Source organism: Zeugodacus cucurbitae, chromosome 3 (genome assembly GCF_028554725.1).
Source record: "Zeugodacus cucurbitae isolate PBARC_wt_2022May chromosome 3, idZeuCucr1.2, whole genome shotgun sequence".
Lineage (NCBI taxonomy): Eukaryota > Metazoa > Arthropoda > Insecta > Diptera > Tephritidae > Zeugodacus > Zeugodacus cucurbitae.
The window spans coordinates 46860926-46882957 of record NC_071668.1 but is presented as its reverse complement, the minus strand read 5'-3'; the positions used below and the strand labels follow the sequence as shown (position 1 = coordinate 46882957).

General features: G+C 35.7%; 3 protein-coding genes across 6 annotated transcripts in view; 1 reads left to right on the top strand and 2 right to left on the bottom strand.

Annotated features, from left to right (window-relative positions):
* LOC105217953 (tyrosine-protein kinase Dnt) overlaps window positions 1-8866 on the top strand; it is a 150153-nt gene extending 141287 nt beyond the window's left edge. The window contains exons 2-4 of one of the 3 annotated variants that reach the window (XM_054227628.1): window positions 442-1567; window positions 1694-1990; window positions 8672-8866. In XM_054227628.1, the coding sequence (XP_054083603.1) occupies window positions 442-1567; window positions 1694-1990; window positions 8672-8747 (1499 nt within the window). In that variant the 3' untranslated portion in view covers window positions 8748-8866. Of the gene's footprint in view, window positions 1-441; window positions 1568-1693; window positions 1991-6298; window positions 7211-8671 lie in introns of those variants that run through there. The other 2 variants (XM_011193234.3, XR_008470468.1) reach the window with 2 other exon arrangements.
* Window positions 8867-9069: 203 nt separating this feature from the next.
* On the bottom strand, window positions 9070-10292 carry LOC105217982 (uncharacterized). 2 transcript variants are annotated; one of them, XM_029043882.2, is made up of 2 exons: window positions 9491-10292; window positions 9070-9312 (listed from the first exon to the last, which is right to left on the bottom strand). In XM_029043882.2, the coding sequence occupies exons 1-2, from the start codon at window positions 10219-10221 to the stop codon at window positions 9204-9206; spliced, it is 840 nt and encodes a 279-aa protein (XP_028899715.1). In that variant the 5' UTR covers window positions 10222-10292; the 3' UTR covers window positions 9070-9203. The 2 variants fall into 2 exon arrangements, with proteins under 2 accessions (XP_028899715.1, XP_011191590.1); XM_011193288.3 differs by lacking the exon at window positions 9070-9312 and having other exon boundaries at window positions 9345-10291.
* An 8310-nt stretch (window positions 10293-18602) lies between these two features.
* LOC105217956 (tyrosine-protein kinase Drl) overlaps window positions 18603-22032 on the bottom strand; it is a 98640-nt gene continuing 95210 nt past the window's right edge. The window contains exons 2-4 of the mRNA XM_011193236.3: window positions 20348-21704; window positions 19834-20130; window positions 18603-19705 (exon numbers count right to left, since the gene is read on the bottom strand). Of these exons, the coding sequence (XP_011191538.1) occupies window positions 19594-19705; window positions 19834-20130; window positions 20348-21704 (1766 nt within the window). The 3' untranslated portion in view covers window positions 18603-19593. The remainder of the gene's footprint in view (window positions 19706-19833; window positions 20131-20347; window positions 21705-22032) is intronic.

Below are 22032 nucleotides of genomic sequence, written 5' to 3'. Positions count from 1 at the left end.
TTATTTTTTCCAAACGTTCGCATATTCTCGACCACTGTACTCAGACATAATCGTGACCGTCATCTACATGCTTCTCGTTAGGTTGACACGTTTGTAAACTTTTCCGGTTTGCTTATGCATCCTCTGTCTGCATATATATATGTCTTACTTCCGTATACTCGCTGCAATGATTTAAGTGCACTAAACTACATTCTTACATTAATGCAGTAAGCTTAAATATCTACGTGTGAAGAGACATCTCCTCTATATCAAACCCTGGAAATCTCGCCCATTGTTTTTAACCACACTTTAGATTATGGATCTCCATTGTATATTTATTTTTAAACACGCTTACGCTGGATATTTTCTAAACGTTTTCTTCTTTTCATTGCCAGTAAAAATATGTATTTTCAAGTTTAACTATACCTAATAGTAATATCATAAATTTGTTTTAATTTACAGGTGTCTCTGCCGAGGTGTACTATGTACGCGAAGGTCACGTCAATAATTACGCACTTAATTTTGTTGTCCCAGTGCCGGCGAATGTACGCGACATCACCTTCACCTGGCAGAGTTTGGCCGGTCGCCCGTTGCCGTATAGCATCAATGTGATTACATCGGAACCGGAGGTCTTGCCACGGCCCTTCATGGATATACCACAAATTGGCGAGATACCAACTAGTGTACAAACTTTTACTATTGGTCTAAAATGCTCGGGCATACGCGCTTCGGAGGTGGACGTCTCCATTTCTCTAGAGGTTATACTAAATCGAGCGCTTAACAATGTCACACACTTGGTTTTCAGACGAAAAAAGATTTGTATGCTTGCCGAGCCCGATGAAGATAACTCGGTGCATGGCCCAGTGCTGTTGGAGACTGCTGCTCCTCCACCCACCGGCATGCTGACCATCATTGTGGGCAGCTCGTTGGCCTTGGCGCTCGTCATAATACTACTCCTAACTGCATACTGTGTACGACGTTCTGCGAAGCGTCAAAATCATGGTCAACCTATGCGCACGTCAAGTTTTCAGCGTCTCAATACTAGTGCACCATGCCAGCAATCGGCCACCTACAATGGTCCACCATCCATAATTGCACCGATTCATAGCTCTTTGCCACGCAAAATAGAACCGCAACAGCCGGAAGAGCTGCACAGACGTATATCGGAGTTGACAGTGGAACGCTGTCGCGTGCGTCTCTCCAGCCTGCTGCAGGAAGGTACATTTGGTCGTGTCTATCGTGGCACCTACAATGACAATCAGGATGTGCTGGTAAAGACGGTGGCGCAGCATGCCAGCCAAATGCAAGTGTCTTTACTACTTCAGGAGGGCATGTCGCTATACGGTGCTTCCCATCAGGGTATTCTTTCAGTTTTGGGCGTCTCTATTGAAGATCATACGACGCCTTTCGTGTTGTACTCTGCGCCGAACACGACTCGAAATCTCAAACTCTTCCTCCTCGATCCGTCATGCGCACGCACTATAACCACCGTACAGATAGTAATGATGTCCACACAATTGGCACTAGCTCTGGTACATTTACACAGCCATGGTGTCGTACATAAGGATATAGCAACGAGGAACTGTGTGTAAGTATTATCGCAACGAAAGATTCCACTTCGCTTGTTCATCACGTCCGTGTCGGTCACGTTCGTTGATTGTCATATGATTAAATATTAATATTGATTTTTGTGGTATTTTTAATTTACTTGCAGCATTGATGATCAATTGCGCGTCAAGTTATCAGACAGTTCTCTCTCTCGGGATCTCTTTCCGGGCGACTATAATTGCTTGGGTGACAGTGAAAACCGTCCAGTGAAATGGCTTTCCTTGGAGGCTTTACAGCACAAACAGTTTTCGGAAGCGAGCGATTCGTGGGCATTCGGTGTACTAATGTGGGAGTTGTGCACTTATGCCAAGCAACCTTATTCGGAAGTGGATCCCTTTGAAATGGAACATTATCTGAAGGATGGTTATCGATTAGCGCAACCTTTCAACTGCCCCGATGAGCTGTAAGTATATTTTATATTGTTACGTTTTCATTGATATGTACACATGTTTTAAGGCACCGGAGAAAGATTAAATTTTAAAATGCTCTTGGTTTTGCTTCCCAATTGTTGGTATTATTTCCTTTACTATTTAAATCTCTGTTAATATTAGCTTTCTTGTGGGTTAATGCAAATATGGCAACGGGAGTTAATTTCCCATTCTTCTGTAATTTCCTTTAATTTTTTAACAAGTTTCTAATAAACTAAGCTAAACTCGCACTAAAATGGTAAATAATGTAAGATGTAAAGATCCAACCGCTTACTCTTGTTTGAGTTTTGTGGACGATATCGATTAAAATTTCCTTGACTTCATCAGTGTTCTTATCGTTAGAGAGCTGTATTGAAGACTCTCGCTTAGCGAAACTATGTATATGTATAGTGTGTTTACATATGAAAATAATCTTAGAACAAGCTCGTTCAACAATCTAACCCTTTACATAAAGCCAACTGAGATTATCAATTGTCAAATGTGTAGTATTTGTTGTTGTATTACACATCTTTCTATCGCTGTTGGCCATTTATGTATTTTCATTTCACGGATTTCTTCCCTTTCGAGTACAGAAAACCTTTTACAAGATATTTGTTTATAATATCGAATGCCAATCGAATTTATCCGGCTTATCCGGCAGTACATGTCATGTAAAACGGCATCTAGCTTAAGTAGTTAATAATTCTTCATCGATCGTTATGTTTGCATCAGATATGTAAGAACCCTGACTATTCTCTATAAAATTTTCTCATATTTTTGAAATCAAGACAAATTTGTCTGTCTCCAATCTTTTACTGTGTTCATTTTTTTTTTATCAAAACGTATGAACCAGAGTATGTCTATAAATTTATCTCTAGACATTGTCTGAGCGAAAAAAGCAGATCCCTACTCCATAGGGACTAATATAAATATAGAGAGGTAGTCAAAATTATTTACACATCGGACGTTTTTTTACAAGTTTCACACAAAAAGCTTTCGCTTGTTGTTGTTGTTGTCGCAGGGTAACAAAATGCTATGTTGTTGTAAACCTTGATCTATTCCCGAGCGAATAAAGTCGATTTGGCAAGAATAGCTAGAAATATGGTGGAGTATTTACACACGGCGATTTAGCCTTTATCCTTGAATTTGGTTTAAGCAAGAGTAGTAATTGGATTCTATTGCATTCATAACAACCTAACTCAGCCTTAAAATATAAAAATTTTTAAATAAAATGTCGAAAACAAAGGAATTATCTATTATAACTAGATTGAAGACTGTTACTAAGTTTAAGACTCGGGTTTCGGCTTCGGAGTTAGTAAAACTTTATAGAATTTAATGGAATACTGCTTATAATGTTAAAAAAAAGGATACGAAATATTACAAAGGCAATTTAAAGATAACTGGGCGGAAACCTGTGATAACTCAAAGAGAATGCAGAAGATTAGTAGGAACAAAATCCCACAATTAGTCCTGTTAATATTGTAGCGGCATCGAATAAGCATATTGCATGAACAGTCAATGATGCTACACTGTTAAGGACATTTATATATATATATATATATACCTACGTTGTGCATAAAGTTGACCACTTCCGAAAGCAAAAAAGCTTTATTTCCGAAACCAAAAAAGCGATATACCTCTCATTTGCCTTAAAATGCATCCTAAAGCCTGTCGTGGGCAGATAAGGCTGAATTTTAGTTCCAGACATTCTTTAGTAAACGCTTTATGCATTTACCACGTGAGAAGAATAATAATGCAGTTTAGACGCTAAATAGAAATTTTCTTTACTTAAGTTTTGGATATAATTCAGAGATTCCAATCTAAAATGCTTAGAACAATCACGGGTTCACCATGGTACATGCGTAACGAAAATATCCATAAAGATCTTGACATTCCTATGGTAAAGAAGGAGATAGAGGACAGTAAAAAGAAATATATTTCTAAACTTCGTGCACATCCAAACCCTTTGGCTAATGCTTTGGTACATTCCTGCAATCAAACACGTTTAAAAAGGAGAGATCTACCAGCCTATTAGAGAGTACCGTTCTACCAAAACAGCTCAACCACATTCCTGAGCTTTTTTAGTTGTAAATAGATTTAAGATTTTATTACTTATTGTTAGGCTTTAAACAAGGCAGATTCAATAAATAAAGAAAAATGTATAAAAAAAAAGTTTTGGAGATTTGGTACTAATTTAGGGACCCCTCAGTCATCCGGATATATCAGAATTCACATGACCATGCCATTGTAGTGGTCCGTCGGTCTTTTCCAACTATTGACTACATTTTACAACAGGACAATGCTCCATTTCATAAATAATCTTTACCTACAAAAGTTTTAAATGAAGCAAATCAAGTTAACCTCCGTACAGCCCTGACCAAAACTTTAGTCCAAATGTTTGGTCTTTCGTTAAATATCAGAGGACAATTGATATAATAACCGAAAACGCCGAAATTACCGACATTTGGTCTAAATTAACCGTTAACTTAGCGCACAATTGTGTTGAATCAATTCGGACCATAAATCAGACTGTTATTGATGCCAATGGTAATGTAACCAATTATGAATTTATCGCCTTAGAATAGGATTTTATACTGAACATTAAAATTGTATAGTTATCATTAAATAAGAACAGGATAATAGACGGTGTAAATACTTTTGACTACTGCGAGTCTTCAGTTCATTTGCTTATTTCTCCGCCATATTTCTAGCTATTCATGACAAACCGACTGCATTCGCTCGGGAATAGAGACCTTGCTCCTTGCGACAACAACAACAACAAGCAAAAGCTTTTTCTGTGAAACTTGTAAAAAACGTCCGATGTGTAAATTATTTTTTTTTTTGCCTTCGTTCAATATTTCCCATAAAGTCCCATCAGCAGCTTTTTCAGTTGAAATTTCTTTATCAGAAGATGTATCGAATATTTACAACTTCAACTGCTCTAAGTTTCAATTTTATTGAATTCATCCTCTAATTTAATTTCGTTATCACATTGCATCAGATTATATAATTTATAAGATTAATTTTATATGACAAAAAATTATTTTAAATTTTTGAACTCTACACCTACAATGTCGCACGTGACCTATTTTAAGTAGTTACCAAAATCACAAATCTTCAGATTTTTGAACAAGGCTTTTTAATTTTAATTGTATACAAATTAACCGTTTGTACTCAAACTTTTCACTTATATTTCCGATACATTGGTAGCAAGTGTTACTTTTTGATGTCGCACGGGACTTTGAAATATAAGATAATAAGAGAACAAAAACTTACAGCAATCGCATACTTTCTTAAGCATTTTATTTTGTTCTTTTGCCCATATACAAAGCATCCAACTTACGTTGAGTCAATTTGGCTTGGTCGTTAAATCTGGTGTTAAAGACCTTTTCTGATACATAATGATTTGGATCCATAACATATTTTTTCTCAAATTAAATTATATTGATATTCCTAGTTTGATCTCCGTATCCGAACAGCTATCCTTAACTAATACTTGTAAAATATAATCCATAAGGATTAAGTATGAAGTCCAATTACAAACAATATAGTTGTCATCTGATATGGCAGGATAATATAATATAAATTTATAGTTATGAGCGATATTGCGCTTTTGGAAACACTGTGATTTCAGTGATTGCTATTTTAAATCGCTATTGCGATCGCAACAAAAAAAAAAGAATTTATGAGAATTAGTACTCCACATTGTTTTTTTTTTTAATTTTTTACATTTTCATATTCATTAATTTCAACAATATCCAAAATTCATCTGCTTTTGTAATCACAGATAACTAATTAATAAATTTTGGGTAGATTTAACAGCTTTCGTAATCACCAAAATTATCGAAATCGCAACTAAAATTGCTACGGTGATCACTGAACTGTGATTGCTACTTTGCGAACTGCAATTGCTACAGTGATCGAATTAGAATTACTGAACACCTATATGTACTGTGATCTAACAAAAGCAATGAACTTCTCTATAGCTACTGTCATCGAACTCAAATTATTGAACTGCTATTTACAAAAAGTGATCGCAGTTGCTATATGCGATTTTTCAATCACAGTGAAAAAATCACCGATAGTTAAATATCGCCCATCACTATAACTTTACATTACTGATTCCTCAATGCAGTATCTACGGAATATTACTTTCTAAACAATTTTCAAAGCATTACTCTATGAAGTAGATATTGTACTATGAAAACTTTTTTAAAGCCAATCTTTCATACGTACAATAAATGCTATATATCCGGCATGTTTATTATGATACTATAAATTTTTTTTTTTTAATCCAATTACAGCTTCACAATTATGGCCTACTGTTGGGCGCTTCTGCCGGGTGAGCGTCCGTCTTTTGCTCAGCTGAACGCCTGCCTCTCGGAGTTTTATGCGCAAGTGACGCGCTATGTGTAAATGTGTAAACCGACGTGGTTGGGGCAACCCTCGCCAATATTAGACTGTACTATTGCTTCCCAACTCAAATACTATACATATGTACATACTCGCACGTACATATGGAACTAAACTTAACCACTCAGCACTTCTCGAAATCAAAACAAAGGCAATCGTTAGACATACATACATATGTGCATTAGTGTGTTTGTCAGTTAAGAAGCTCTTTTAGTTAGTTTAACCATTTCAAATTGCCAAATTATATTTATTAAAAATTCATTGTAGATTTAATGCGCAATGCTTAGTTACTGAAACGGTACTATGTACGTGTATGTATTAAAATATATATTTTAAAGTTAGTTATGAATTTATATTAAAATAGAATTGTGTAAATAAGAGATTATATTTAAAAGTGTTTCAATATTCAATTATTTATAGGTATTTAGAATAATTAAATTTATACTTATACATACATACATACGTAGACATAATACTTGTATATAAGTTTATACATTCTTATATATACATAAATATATTATATACTATGTTATTAGGAGGATTTACTTAGCTGAAATGGCATACAGTTAAATGTATATCCTGCATGAATTTGTTCATTTATGTATACAACAAAGACTCATATTACGCAATCTTCTTTAATTCGATTATGTACTGATAGATATTTGTAAAATTGTATGTATTATATTTTCTATAAAAACAGTTATAAATTAAGCAAATAAATAGTGATAAATAGTAATCAGTAATAAGCCGTAATTCAATTTTTTTTTAAACAGTGTAAGCACTCATACTCATACACAGGGGTATACTCGTATACACCCGCGTGTCGTGAAATAAAGTTAAATGTAGATTTTAAGTAAATTGAAAATTTGTTACTCGCTCAACACATGATCCAATATACATATACACATACATGTAGGATAAATAAAAATAATACATTTTTACAATGGTTAAATCAAAGTTTTTTGCAAGTTGTTTGTGTAATTTAATACAATAAATTAATTAAAATTGTAAACTGTAGAACCATCTCGTTTTATTTAGAATGAAAACATCGGCTCATCAATCTCGGTCAATTGCTCGCTTGATTGATTATTCAACCCATCCAATCATTCAGGCAAGAAACCAACTGACCGCAGAGATTTACTGTCCCTACGCTTGGCGATTCATCACTGCCATTTCATGTCCCTTTCTATTTAATATTGTTATTTTTTGTCACGCCAATAGTTGTAAATTGAAATTCTTGTGTTGTCTAAAGTTGGTGCTAACCGAAAAATCTCAAAGAAATATATTATTTAGCTGTTCATGCAACAAGATGGATGTCTACGACATGTTAATATACATTTGATATTACGAATTATTTTAATTTATTATTCCGACAATAGGTTTTCCTTATTTTGGTATAAAAAGTATAAGTTCAGATGGTAGGTGAAGTATTTCAATAATTTGTGAGAATGTGCTATGCACGATTTTTGCATACAATTTCTATAAAAGTTGTTGGCTATTGAAGTATGAATTGTATACCTAGATTGTTCTGATATATTTTCATCAAAAAAGGGTTTTTCAATAAGAGCGCTTGAAATTCTTTATTCCTGTGAAAGTACATTCGATGCCATTTTGTATGGAACTCGATTTCTTTTGTATGGCCACCACGGGCACGCTTGCAGAAGTTCAGACGCTGAACACAATTTTCGACGGTTTTCAAGCATAAATCGGCCGATACTGCTGCAATTTCACGTTCAATATTCGTAGGAAGTTCATCAATTGTCGCTGGCTTGATGGCAAAGACCATAGATTTGACGTAGCCCCACAGGAAATAGTCTAATAAAAAAATGTACCATGTGCCCCTCTTAAATAAGACTATATACCTATGTATGTTTGCAATAATTACTTTCAAGTAATAATAGTGACTTTTTAAGTGCTTTCTGAAATTGTAAGTAAAAAGCACATACAATTTTGAAAAACGTATGAAACCTTTATTTGAATCGACGGTATGGTCGATATAATTCAATGGTTGAAAATTATTTCATGCAAGTGTTGGCCGTGGCTGCGCCTCAATTGCATCTTCCGTTGAGACCAGTTTTGGCCGACATCTTACGAATAAATGTTTCAATGTTGGCTTCCACTGCGTCAATTGAAGTAATTTTGTCGCTATAGACATGAGCCTTAACATAGCCCCACAATTATAGTCTAGAGGCGTTAAATCGCACGATCTAGAAGTCCAATTGACAGACACCAACGAAATTAATTGTTCACTCTTCTCTCAATAGGTCCATTGTATCGCGTGCTGTGTGGATGTATATTCCGGCTTTGTGTAATATTCACAGTTATCCCAAAAATATTTAACTAATTAAAGAACGAACACCTATTGGCTCTACTTTGCATCGAGAGATATAAGTACTTGGTTGATCAAAGAGATATGGGATTCTAAAATGTAAGAATATTACTATAAATATACATATGTATATTTTTTAATACATATTGTTAGGATATTTAAGAAGTTATGCGATAAACCACATGTTTCACACTATTTATAATTACAGTAATAATAATAAGGATACTAATTTAGTCCTTATATAGAAATTAAACTTTTCTATCCGTAGCTCCTTGTTAGACCCACTCACTTGAGTTGTACTAAAACTTTGAAATGAAATAATAAAAGAAAAGATTTAAAATTTCTTTAACATATATTTTCTCAGGAAAGAGCAGTACAAGCAGAAAACACTTCGAGAAGTCCAGTATGTGATATGCCTTGTCAGAGCCTTTATTCCTCCTTTGACCATTTAATTCTTGTTGTCTTCATTACCATCTGTGAGGTTGACCTAATACTGTCACACAAGATGACTTCGGCGGGGCCTTTGCTGCGTAGCTGGGCTTAGCAGCGTATTGCTTCGTAGGCTTTGGGCGAGGTCTATTTTCGGCAAATAAAAAAATATATGTATGTATTGGTTTACAATGAAAAATGGTTTATTTAAAATAAGAATTAATTAAATCAAATATTGGAACACAAGCTAAATCCGAATAAATTGGCTATAATATGAACTAGTTAATTCGATTAATAGCCATATCCAAGTGGGGGCAGTACGTACGATGGCACATATTGGGAGTAAGCGGCCGCTGAACCGTATCCACCGCTGCTACTGGGCGCACTGCAAGCAACCGGCGACAAAGATGGTTGGCAGCTGAAGATATAGTTTTTAGGGCATGGTGGTGCAGGATAAGATGGTGCTGGTGCTGGTGGTGCTGGGGGGGCGTATGCTACAGCAGCTGGGACTGGAGCGGCGTAAGTTGGCGCGGCCGGAGCTGGTGATGAGTAAGATGGCGCAGCTGGTGCCGAGTAAGATGGCGCAGCAGGTGCTGAGTAGGATGGTGCTGGTGCTGGAGCCGAGTAGGATGGTGCAGGTGCTGGTGCCGAATAGGATGGCGCTGGAGCTGGTGCGGAGTAGGATGGTGCTGGAGCTGGTGCCGAGTAGGATGGAGCAGAGCCACCATATGAGGGTGCTGGCGCGGGTGCTGGTGCGGAGTACGACGGAGCAGAGCCACCATATGAGGGTGCTGGCGCTGGAGCTGGTGCGGAGTACGATGGGGCAGGTGCTGGTGCCGAGTACGATGGTGCTGGAGCTGGTGCGGAGTAAGATGGAGCGGAGCCACCATATGATGATGCTGGCGCCGGAGCTGGAGCCGAGTAGGATGGGGAAGAGCCACCGCCATAGCCACCACCGTATGATGAAGATACCATAGCTTGCTTATCGGTTATGGCGCTTTCTACGCCAATAACGGCGATAGCTGCGAACAAAACGACACTGACAAAAGAATTCATATTCTACTCAATTATTGGCTTGTTCTTCAGTGTATGAAAGAACCGCTAGACTGCTGACGATTTCCACATACGCCGCAGCTTTTATACGAAGCGAAAATTAAATGCTTTTGTAATTGCAATTGAGCTACATGCAAGCAATATGGTATATGTCAAATTGAAAACTGTTAACGCAGCTGATGTGAGAAATCGGAGCAAAAGGTACAAAGGGAAGAATAACGTCTGCAAAGCATAGCGCAACAAGCATTGCTTTGGAGTATTTTGTGGAAGTTGAATTCTGTGTAGCCAGCAAATTGAACGCATCGAAGGTGTTTTATGGCGACAATGAACTGAATTTCATAATTTTCAGATAACAACAACACTTGCAAATAAAATAATTTTTATAAGTTTTATATTCATTAAGTCATTGACCTCTTTTTGACTGCTTTATTTGCACGAATGCAAAAGTTTACTTATATAGTTATAAATATGTATGTATGAGAGGTGTGCACATACGGAAATAACAAATTTTGTTAAAAATTTACTTTTTTTTTTAATTTTTGCTTGTTTAATTGTAATTCTTAATAATAATTATTATATATTTTTGTCGTCCTTCGCCAGCTATTTTGTAAATAAAAACTCTCAATCATGATTTTTAGACATAAGTATTTAAATATTTTTTTATGCACAAGGGCAATATCATATCCATATGTATATAATTAAATGAAATAGCGAGAAATCACTTTATATCGTAAGCGCATATTAAATATTACAGGTTTCTGTTTTGAGGAATATCGTTTTACGCTTACGATTTTATGAAAGTTGTAAGTTCTGACCTGCCCTCATAAGTTTTCCAATATATTTTATATATAATTATATTTTATATATATATTTTTTTTTTTGAAACGGGGCATATACTTCTTCTCACTTTTTGTTTTAGTGGATCGGAGAATCTAACGTTTTGAATTAATTTTCTACATATTATTTATAAAACTATTATTAACTATTATACTAAAATAGCTTTATGAACGATTCATATAAAAAAAAGTTCAAGAAAAGTCACTCGTCTCATTGTAACGTAATGTGGTGCAAATCAATTGGAAAAATGTTAAATAAGAATCTTTGCAGCATACTAAGAACTGTATACCAACAAAACAACGGGAAAAATCTATACTAATATTATAAAGAGGAAAGACTTGATTGTTTGTTTGCATTGATTAGGCTCCGAAACAATTTGAACGATTTGAAAATTTTTTTTATTGTTGGAAACTTGTTTTAAATTTAAAAAAAAGTTAGGGATCCATACTAAAATTCCAATAATGCAACCTAAGGTGTGAAAAAATTACCAAACAATTTTCTTAAACTGCGTGCGCTGCGAGAACTATTGTTGTAATAGAACAAAATAATGCTCTACAGATTTGCAGATCATATAAGTATGTCTAACTATTATAGTTTTGTCACAATAAGTATTTTTATCATTTTAAAAAATATATATAAACGCCACCGCTATAAAAGCTTTTTTATTTATACTTTGCAATTAATCCTTATCAAAAAAAATGACTTCATAAATAAAATGTGCTTCAATACCATAATATAACTTTTTGAATTATTCAATTTGGATATTCCATTCGAAAGATATCACAAGTTTAAGATTGTAAGTTTTTTGAAAAATGTCGCATGGTCGCCGCTCAAGCTGCTAGGTTAGGCGGCATCAAAACGGTGCAACTCGACGGGCAAAATTTTATAGCATACTGGCAAATCGATTGGTACAGCAGTTCGGAAATTCTTTATGTGGGCATTTGATATCTTGATATTTCATTTTCAAAATGACGCCGAGCAGGTTCGAGCTCTTGAACCGTTTTAATATTTGAAGAGATAGAGAGAGAAAATTAAAGGATATTATCATTTATTCGTATTTTATACGCATTTTTAATTCAAATATGTATTGTATATATATTCTCATTTTGTAGTATTACTAATTTCAATAATTTTTCCAGAATATTCATTGATCTATTTGAGGATGCTATGAACTAATTCATAACTAAATCCATTTTTTTAATTCAGTAAATAATATATTGTAACTTTGAACTATCTAAACAGCTTAGCGACCTAAGTAGTTCTTATAACTTTTTAATTACATTTTTATAGATTTTAAGCAAATAATTTAGTACAGTTTAACTTTTTTTCTTTTTAAAATGCCTAAAAGATCTAGATCTCAACTTTCTAGAAATAGTTCCAAGGTGAGGGTATCAAAAACACGCCGTGCAAGTCGAAGAGAATACGCATTGCAATCGCGTGACGAAGCCCTCTCTCTTGCTCAACAAAATTTCAGAACCTCACAATATAAGTAGCGCTCGAGAGTCAACTACGAATTGTACTTTTTTTTATTTTTTGTAATACAAAAAAAAATTAAAAAGAAGTCACAAAAATGTATTATTTCCTCTAGGATTTTCGTTAATTTTACTATCTTTTAATGAACCTACGCAAAAAAGAGAAAGTACATATGTTTGGGAGAGTGCGTATGTTTGTGTAAAAAGTATATGTATGAAATGTTTGTTTAAACTCGTGCGAAGCCGGAGCCGGCAGCTAGAAATAAATAAGAGGTTCAAAATTTATATTCCGAATTATGAAATATGCGAATAAGTATATCTTATAGCAATTGCTTGTGAAATTAACTAATGTCATTATAATAAGTTCCAAGTTCAAGAAGTAGAATTAATAATTGTTTTGAAACTTGACAAGAAACTTAATTGATAATAGGTAAAACCATACGATTCGTCTAAAAAAGGGCTAAGTTAAAAGAACCTTTCAGGTGTTTTTACACATGTAGTTGAGTGTATAAATATATAAGAAATTCACTAACAAAAAATTACAGCGAAGAGGGTACTTGAAGGCTGCATTAAAATTGGTCAAAAATGTGAGAATGGACGTGGCAAGTCCCATTTCTGGTTAAATACCATATCCATATAGGGCGCCATATATCAGGAAAGATATTTATTTAATATATATTGCCTCAGCATTCGACCAGGTATTGCAACCCAACACGGGGCAAAAACCTAAAACCTTTGCTTACTTCTTCAAAGTTCTGTAAATTTTGTAAAGCAACATTGTGCTATGAGTTGTAATAATTTTTTGCACATACACATTGAGGTACATACATATGTATGTATATACAGATGTTGTCAGCTAATTAGCAACGACATATCGTATTAAATAAATGATATTTTTCACTAAAATTCGTATTATCATATTATTTAAACATATGTGCAATTAAAAAAAAAATAGAATTAAACTTTTTTGAATTCATGTTTCAATATTTTTGTGTTTTACAAAAACCTGCAAAATCTACGATTTGGGTGGGGCATCTAATTGGAAACGAGATATATCATCAAACAAAGTTAATGATAATAATATAATGAATTTACTTTTAGTTTGCATTTGGTTGTGTATTGATAATCCACTGATACTGATTTCTATGTCGTTCTTAGTTTACCAAAAAGAACATAAGTATTTGAGATATTTTTTGCACTGACGAACGTTCGTAAAAGGATTACTATTTTGAGGTCTATTCTTGCTGAACTTCCTGGGACCTTTTACTTCCAATATTGATGGAGGAATGGTTTCGACGATTCAGAGTGGGTGAAAACGACATCATGGATAAGTCAGTGACGACGAATACCTGTTTCTGTCCATGGCGAACGCACTTAGTGGTGTAAAGTTGAACTCAAAAGAGGTTTGTGAAAAGTGCCTGTCCGAGTTCTTCGCAAATAAGGAGGGGGGCTTCTACGAGGGGCGTATTATGAAGTTGCCGTCTAGATAGAAACAGATTATCGAACGAAACTGCGCAGATTATTGAACTAAATCCGTTCACTGTAACAATTTTTATAAAGCATTGAATAAAGAGGAAAAAAGAGATAGGGAGATATATACCTACTAAAAATCGCCAAAATTATTACCCAAATAACACAGTCAATATTTTTTCATTGAACAACTGTTTCTAATTAACTGTCTCACTTTATTCTCTTTGTACTAAGTAACGCTTGTATTGCTTTGGAAAACAGAAATTCCATTGCACAACTATAAAATTAGGCATACATGGTAGTAATAGACCTAATGCAAAAAATTGAAGAAAAATAAATAGCCCTTAATTTAAGCGTTACTATATAGCTGACAACCGCTGTATATAGGTATACTTGCGGCATGGATTTACATATCTACTCAAATTGGTTTTATTCACAATTTTTTAAATTTACAATTAACACAATTTTTTATGAAAACTTACATGTGTTGTATGAAATATTCCCTCATACTATTATGCTTACGCGTAGAATTGTAAATTGTGATGTTTTTGTTCCGTTTTATAAATGCTTACGGTGAAATTCGATAGACTTATACATTTGGATATGTTATATGTATACATTTAAACCAATTACCGTTTTAATCATGAAGGCCAATTGTGACAAAAATGTAATCGAAGACTTCTTAAAATTTAATGATCATGTATATATACATACTTACATTTATGGGTGGGCGTATGTGGGTTAGTAACTTAATAAAAATAATAAAATAAAGGCATGTGACCCAGTTGTAGGTGTTGGTGAACTTTTTAGACTTTTTTAAACCAGGTCAATAACTTTGAGCACAAAACTTGTACTTATATTGCTTTGACTGGATAATTCAACAAGACTCGTTGAAAACGACGTTAAATGTCGACCGAAAAACTAAAATTTACTGAATTTGTCCTGGACACTTTATAGTGCGTAACGCATGGAAAGATTTCTAGATTTTGGCAAACGATCCTGATATTTTGGAACATTATGTCTTGTTGGATTGATAACATTACTTTATATAATCGGAAATTGGAACATAAAAACTATTATAGTTATTATACTGTTGATTAATTTTTAGACATAATTTAATAATCGCCATTTTATCCATCCTACCATTATAAAATATATATACGGATTAGATAATCGAGGTGAGGTACAAGAAGACCATAGTACATCTTCTTGTGGTTAATTGAATATCTTTATTAAGGCCATAGGTTGTTCAGATACGACATGGTGGTGTGAGGGGATACCTTACACTTTACCAGTCCATACCGTATGTATGTGATTGGCGTCGCAAACGTTTAGCCGGTTATATCCGAAGCGATGATAGTGCGCCAAGTCTTTCTCTACTTCGCAGTTCGGCGCCAGTTGGAGATCCCAAGTGTAACCAGGTTGCTCTCCACTTGGTCCCTCCAACGGAGTGGAGGCCATTCGGACAACATCCGTTGCCAATGTTCTGAGGACCATAAATCTTACGCAAAAGTTTCCTCTCGAAAACTCCTAGTGTCGTCTCATCTGATGTTGACATCGTCCAAGCTTCTGCACCATAAAGCAGGACGGGAATGATAAGCGACTTGTAGAGTTTGATTTTGGTTCGTCGAGAGAGGACTTTACTGTTCAATTGCCTACTCAGTCCAAAGTAGCACCTGTTGGCAAGAGTGATTCTGTGCTGGATTTCGAGGCTGACATTGTTCGTTTTGTTGATGCTGGTTCCCAGATATACGAAACTATCTACTACTTCGAAGTTATGACTGTCAACAGTGACGTGTGAGCCAAGACGCGAGTGCACTGACTGTTTGTTTGATGACAGGAGATATTTCGTCTTGTCCTCATTCACCTCCAGACCCATTCGCTTCGCTTCCTATCTAGGCGGGAAAAAGCAGAACTAACAGCGCGGTTGTTGCTTCCGATGATATCAATATCATCGGCGTACGACAGGAGCTGTACACTCTTGTAGAAGATTGTACCTTCTACCGTAATACAAAAATTAAAATGACTTACGGATTTACACACAAATGAGAACAAAATAAATTGGCCGTCTTACCGTTCCTTTTTCTCGAACGTCTTTCTTTTATATGTAATCAAAATGCCTAAGTTCTGGAAAAGCTTGCCATAAATGAGATTAAAGCTAAGCCATTTCAACTCTATATTTTAAGAGTTGTGTCTATTTCTTTTGTAATTGCACTGAAAACAACGATTAATAATATGGTCATTGGATTTTTATATTGGAATGCAACTATATTGTTGCTGATTAAAATTATTTCAAGATAGAAAAAATACGTTGTCACAGTAATATGGATGTCACATCGCTACCTTTAATTCGTGGATAAAATGTATGACACATATGAATTTAGGGCTACTCTGTTGTGGATTGTGTGAGTATACTGTAAGGGTTTGGTATGCTTCTGTCAGAAAATCCTCTGCATAGAGTTTACCTTGTTATTTCCTTAGCGATTCCATCATTATATTTGATAAATGATATGTACATATATACATATATATAAATTATCAGGATTACGAGTGAAGCTGAAATCCGGATGTCTGTCCGTCCGTCTGTCTGTGCAAGCGATAACTTGAGTAAAAATTGAGATATCTTAATGAAACTTGGAACACATATTCCTTTCCCTGAGAAGGTTGCTTTCGAAGATGGGCAAAATCGGTTCACTTCTACACCCACAAAATGGCGGAAACCAAAAACACATATAGTGTCATAACTAAGCCATAAATAAAGCTATGAAAGAAAATTGGAAATTTGGTGCAAAGGATCACATTAGGGAGGGGCCCAATTGGATGTACATTTGTGGCCCTTCCCCAAAATAGGTTTTTTGTATATATCTTGCAAACCACAAAAACTGTATAAACCAAACTTTCTTTTTTATCAATTTCCTTATACATTCCAAAAATGAAAGGAGCGGATAATAACCACGCCCAACTCCCATACAAAGATTAGGTTGAAAATTACTAAAAGTGAGCTAACTCACTAAAACGTCAGAAACACTAAATTTTACATAAGAAATGACAGATGGAAGCTGCACTCAGATTTTTTTACAAAATGGAAAATAAGCGTGGCATCGCCCACTTATGGGTCAAAAACCATATCTCAGGAACTACTCGACCGATTTCAATGAAATTCGGTATATAATATTTTCTTGACACACTGACAACACGGATGAAAACTGGGCGAAATCGGTTCACAAGCACGCCAATTTTCCATAAGTCAATTCTGAATTCCATCTGATTCGTTCACTTTGTAATATATATGTACATACATAAGGAACTGATGAAGATAGTACAATAAAACTTTACACAAATACTGTATATAATCTGTGACTTCACTTATGGAAAATTTTTCGAAATCGAACTATAACTTTTCAAGGCTTCGGATATCTACATGAAGAACTCTGTGTCTAAGGGTAATTTTTCACCGAGAATATCGGTAAATCTTTCAGACATTTTAATTTAATTCAGAGGATTTTTTTTTTTTCTCCTAATTGTGTGTCTCTGTTCCAAAAATTATTAAAATCGGATCAGAACTTCCCCTAGTTCCCATATACCTAATTATGTGCGGGCTTTATTCCGCATATATCGGTTAATATGGGAGATATCTTAGCAAAATTAAGTGAGCATATAGTCTTGGCTATAGTGTAGCTTGGTGGGGAAAACCTAATAAAAATAAAAAGTTCTAAGTCTAAAGAGTTGCAACTGAGACACCAGAGAAACCAGAGTATGGTTTAATTTGTAATTGTATACATTTTTCTCTTAATTTTTCTTTACTTTTCGAATATTGTATGTATTTGGATATCTTTAATTAAAATAATAACATTTCCGACATTTTAATAGTTATTCTACTATTTGGGATTGAGAGACGAACAGATTAATAGTTCAAACAGTGAACGACGTAAACCCGTAGACGGAGAGAGTCGAAACGACCTGTCTTATGAGATTTCAATGTAAATGAACAGTCATCACCGCTTCTACCAACGCGCAAACACTGGCTTCGCGGGGGGAAGAATAATAGCGCACTTAGACTTTTTTGGACAATTTTTTGTGATTCGGATAATCGGCGATTCGGATAGTCGGAGTTCGGATAATTGGAGTTCTACTGTACCTATATTTTGTATTAATTAAAAAATAAACTTTAAATTATTTAAAATTTTCTCAAACTAACTCAAAATCACAATCGAATTCAATTATTTATAAATCGTTAGACTATTTTTAATTGTTGGATATGAGTTTTGATCTTTTATATTATGAAAAAACAAAACTGAAAATCTAAATGTGTGAAAAACAACCTAGACAAGTTGAGCTATGATAATCATCAAAAACATTATTGTCAGTCTTAAGCTATAAATAGTGTAGTGTGTAGTGTCTAACACCCCTTTCGATGTTTTTGATATAACCAATCCAATTATCCGCTGGTTAAAATGTATAATGGAACTTGAAATGTTATCACATAAAAACAACATTAACAGATTAAAACAGCATAAAGTCGTCAATTTTGTGATTTTCAGATTGATGCACCTGTACTTACCAAAAAAGTTGTTAAACCAAATAAAAAATTAATTTAAAAAAATATTCGATTTTTGGACGTTTATTTCGTTTCAGTTAAAGTTTAGATTAGCTACTACAGGTTGGAAACTCGCTTATAGTAGGAAACGATAGTGTAAAATGTTGAAAACTTAAGAAATATATATGTAAATATGTATACAATATACGGGATAAGAACTAGACCTGAGTGGAGGGGTGAACAGTAACTAAATATACCTGTAAATGTGCATATGGATATGCACGTCTAGACTATATGGATTACAGTTAGGTGTGTGCACATTCATTTCATATACTAATTATGCACTTAAGAATTATGAGCTTACGAGCTTAGAGATATTAAACTGTCATTACCTAGCAACATTTACATTTACATCAAAGGCTTAAACACGGACACCCACATAAGTACTTACATACATACATATATACATAGGTAAATACTACTTATAATTAAGTGTTTATTGAAGGCTCAAAAACGTGTCGGGGACCATGAGTTACAAGGGTCATATATTCAACATTTTTTTCTACACTTCATTTGTTTAAAGCTTATTACACTACAGCTTGTGGGACGAACAATTCTACTGACTGTCGCATGAAACTCATATTTGGCACTTTTGAGTTGCCATTCGTTAATAACACGTTCGATTTCTCTACTCTAATAATCATTTTTTACGTATTTCGATAAAACATTAATAATATTTTATAGCTTAACTTAATGAAACATAAGGTATTAAAAAGCTTTCTGTCTTCTCTTATCACCTACTTTTTATACACATCGACACAAACATATGCACATTATATGTATATAATCAACTTTTGCTGTATACATCAACATACATATGTATGTATATAAGAATATACCTACTTGCCACTTAATTATCTGTCTTTGGGTTTTTAAGTCTAATTGGGTTCAACTGCAGAACACTACTCACTGCACTACTCTTACTTATGTACAACAGCGCCATTTTTACCATACGAGCCATGGTTCGGACAACTACCGATTCCAAGTCGCTTCGAAACCTTAAACATATCTTGTGATTTGCGTGTGGAATTCCGAAAGGCATATTTGCAATTGGCTAAATGAGGGACGCTCCGTCGGTAGTACTGCCCAGCAGTAGGCCATAATGGTAAATCTGCGAAGAATAGAAAAGAGAAAAAATACCAAAAAATTAATTTCTGTGACACCAGACTTGGAAAGACGTTGAGAAATAATGTAAAATAATCGTTTTTGGTGAAATTTATTTAGTAGTCGTTTACTTACAATTCATCTGGACAGTTGTAGGGTTGTGCCAGGCGATAGCCATCCTTCAAGTAATGCTCCATTTCGTATGGATCTATCTCGGCGTAAGGCAGTTTACCCAGTGTGCACATCTCCCACATTAGCACGCCGAACGACCACACATCGCTGCCCTCGTTGTAGTGCTTCTTTTGTATGGTCTCAAGTGACATCCATTTAATGGGCCGATTCTCACCGTCACCCAAGCAGTTATAATCAGCGGGGAAAAGATCGCGACTCAACGAACTGTCGGTAAGTTTGACGCGCAGTTGATCATCAATACTAATAAATAGAAGATAGAAAAAAATGTGTTTGCTATAGTTATATATATTTTTTAAGCATTAGTAAAGATATGTATTTATCATCTGGGTGTGTGGTTCAACAAATAAGGTAAATACATGAAAATTATGAAAAAATGTCGGTCGGTGCACATCTGTTTATAACGTCTCTTCTAAATGATCCGGCTCTAAAAGTACACAAAATGTATGTCTCTACTTACACACAGTTCCTGGTCGCTACATCCTTATGAATTACACCGTGATTATGTAAGTGCTCCATAGCCATTGCCAGCTGCGAGGACATCAGCACTGTCTGGATGGTGGTAACGCTACGCGCATATGCTGGCTCCTGTAAGAATAACTTCAAATTTCGGGTATTGTTGCCCGCTGGATAGAGCACAAATGGGGTGGTGAAGTCCTCGATTGTAACGCCTAAGACCGATAGTACATTGGGATGTGCCGCATCGTATAGCATCATACCTTCCTGCAGCAAAAGTGACACTTGCATTTGACTGGCATGTTGGGCGACAGTTTTAACCAGTACCTCTTGGCAATCGTTGTAAGTACCCTTATAGATGCGTCCATACGTGCCCTCTTGCACCAAGCAAGAAAGCCGTACACGACACTTTTGTACCGTCAATTCGTTAAGACGGCGATTGAACTCCTCCGGTTCATGTTCGTACTCTCGGAATGGGCGTGTGAGTGTCGCATATGTAGGCGTGATAACTGAGGGACACACATAGATAGAATTGTGTGCAGTCGACGATATGGTTGGTAGGCGTTGAAAGCTTGAGGTTTTAATGAGATGTACACCGTGATTTTGTCGCTTCGTCGGACCCTTGGCGCAGTAAGCAATAACAATTAGTGTAACAACCAGTATCAGTGCCAGTATACCGCCTATTATGAGTGTTGTTACACCGCTGGTTGGTGGCGCAAGTGTCTCCTTTAGCATTGGATCGAAATCATGCAAAATAGTACCTGGACCGCTGAGTCGACCGCCGCCCAACACATTTTCATCCGTCGTGCGCTGTTCATCGCTACTAGTCGCATGCCGGCTGATACCATCCGCACCGACCTTAATCCCTTCGTTTTCATGCGCAACGTGACCACCAGTAGCTTCTTCCAAAATACCCTCTATCGGTTGGTTAATATGTTTGTTCATATTGCCGACACCACCACCGTTACTCGCATGGCGACCGTCGTCCTGTGGGCCAGCAAGACAGATTTTTTTACGTTTGAACATCAAATCTGTTATGTTATTCGTCTTTCGGTCCAGTATTATTTCGATGGCGATGGTAACCTCAACTTCAGCGTCGCGTGTGCCAGAGCATTTCAAACTGACGGCGAAAGTTTGCGGCTCCAACGGAATTTCGCCGATGCGTGAAATATTCAACATGGGCCGTGGTAGTACGAACGGCTCTGATGTAATAATGTTGACACTATATGGGAGCGGATGATGGGCTAGACTCTGCCACGTAAAGGAGATCTCGTTGACGTTCGCCGGCACAGGAACGGCAAAGTTGAGCGCATAATCGTTGACCTGACCATCGCGCACGTAATACAGCTCAGCCGAGACACCTGCAAGAGAAGAGATAACGTTCATTATTAAAATGGCCTCGGCAAATTGAGTGCGCAAAGTGGAAGCCTGAATATGGAGACTGTAAGTGTGGGGAGAGGATTTCACATGCCAAAAAGCTTTGTGCCACTGAAAACTCAAATGAAAATGACCCAATGGGTGTGCTTCGTTTTATTGGGTAAAGTTGATGGTACTGACAGCACGATTAAGTGGTTGGCGATTAATAAAAAAATGTCAGAATGGTTGAAGTCCTCGCAGCTACGCATGGATATGTGTAGACGAATATGTTTGTGTGGTTACAGAATTTCCATATTTAGTTCATTGTCCGAC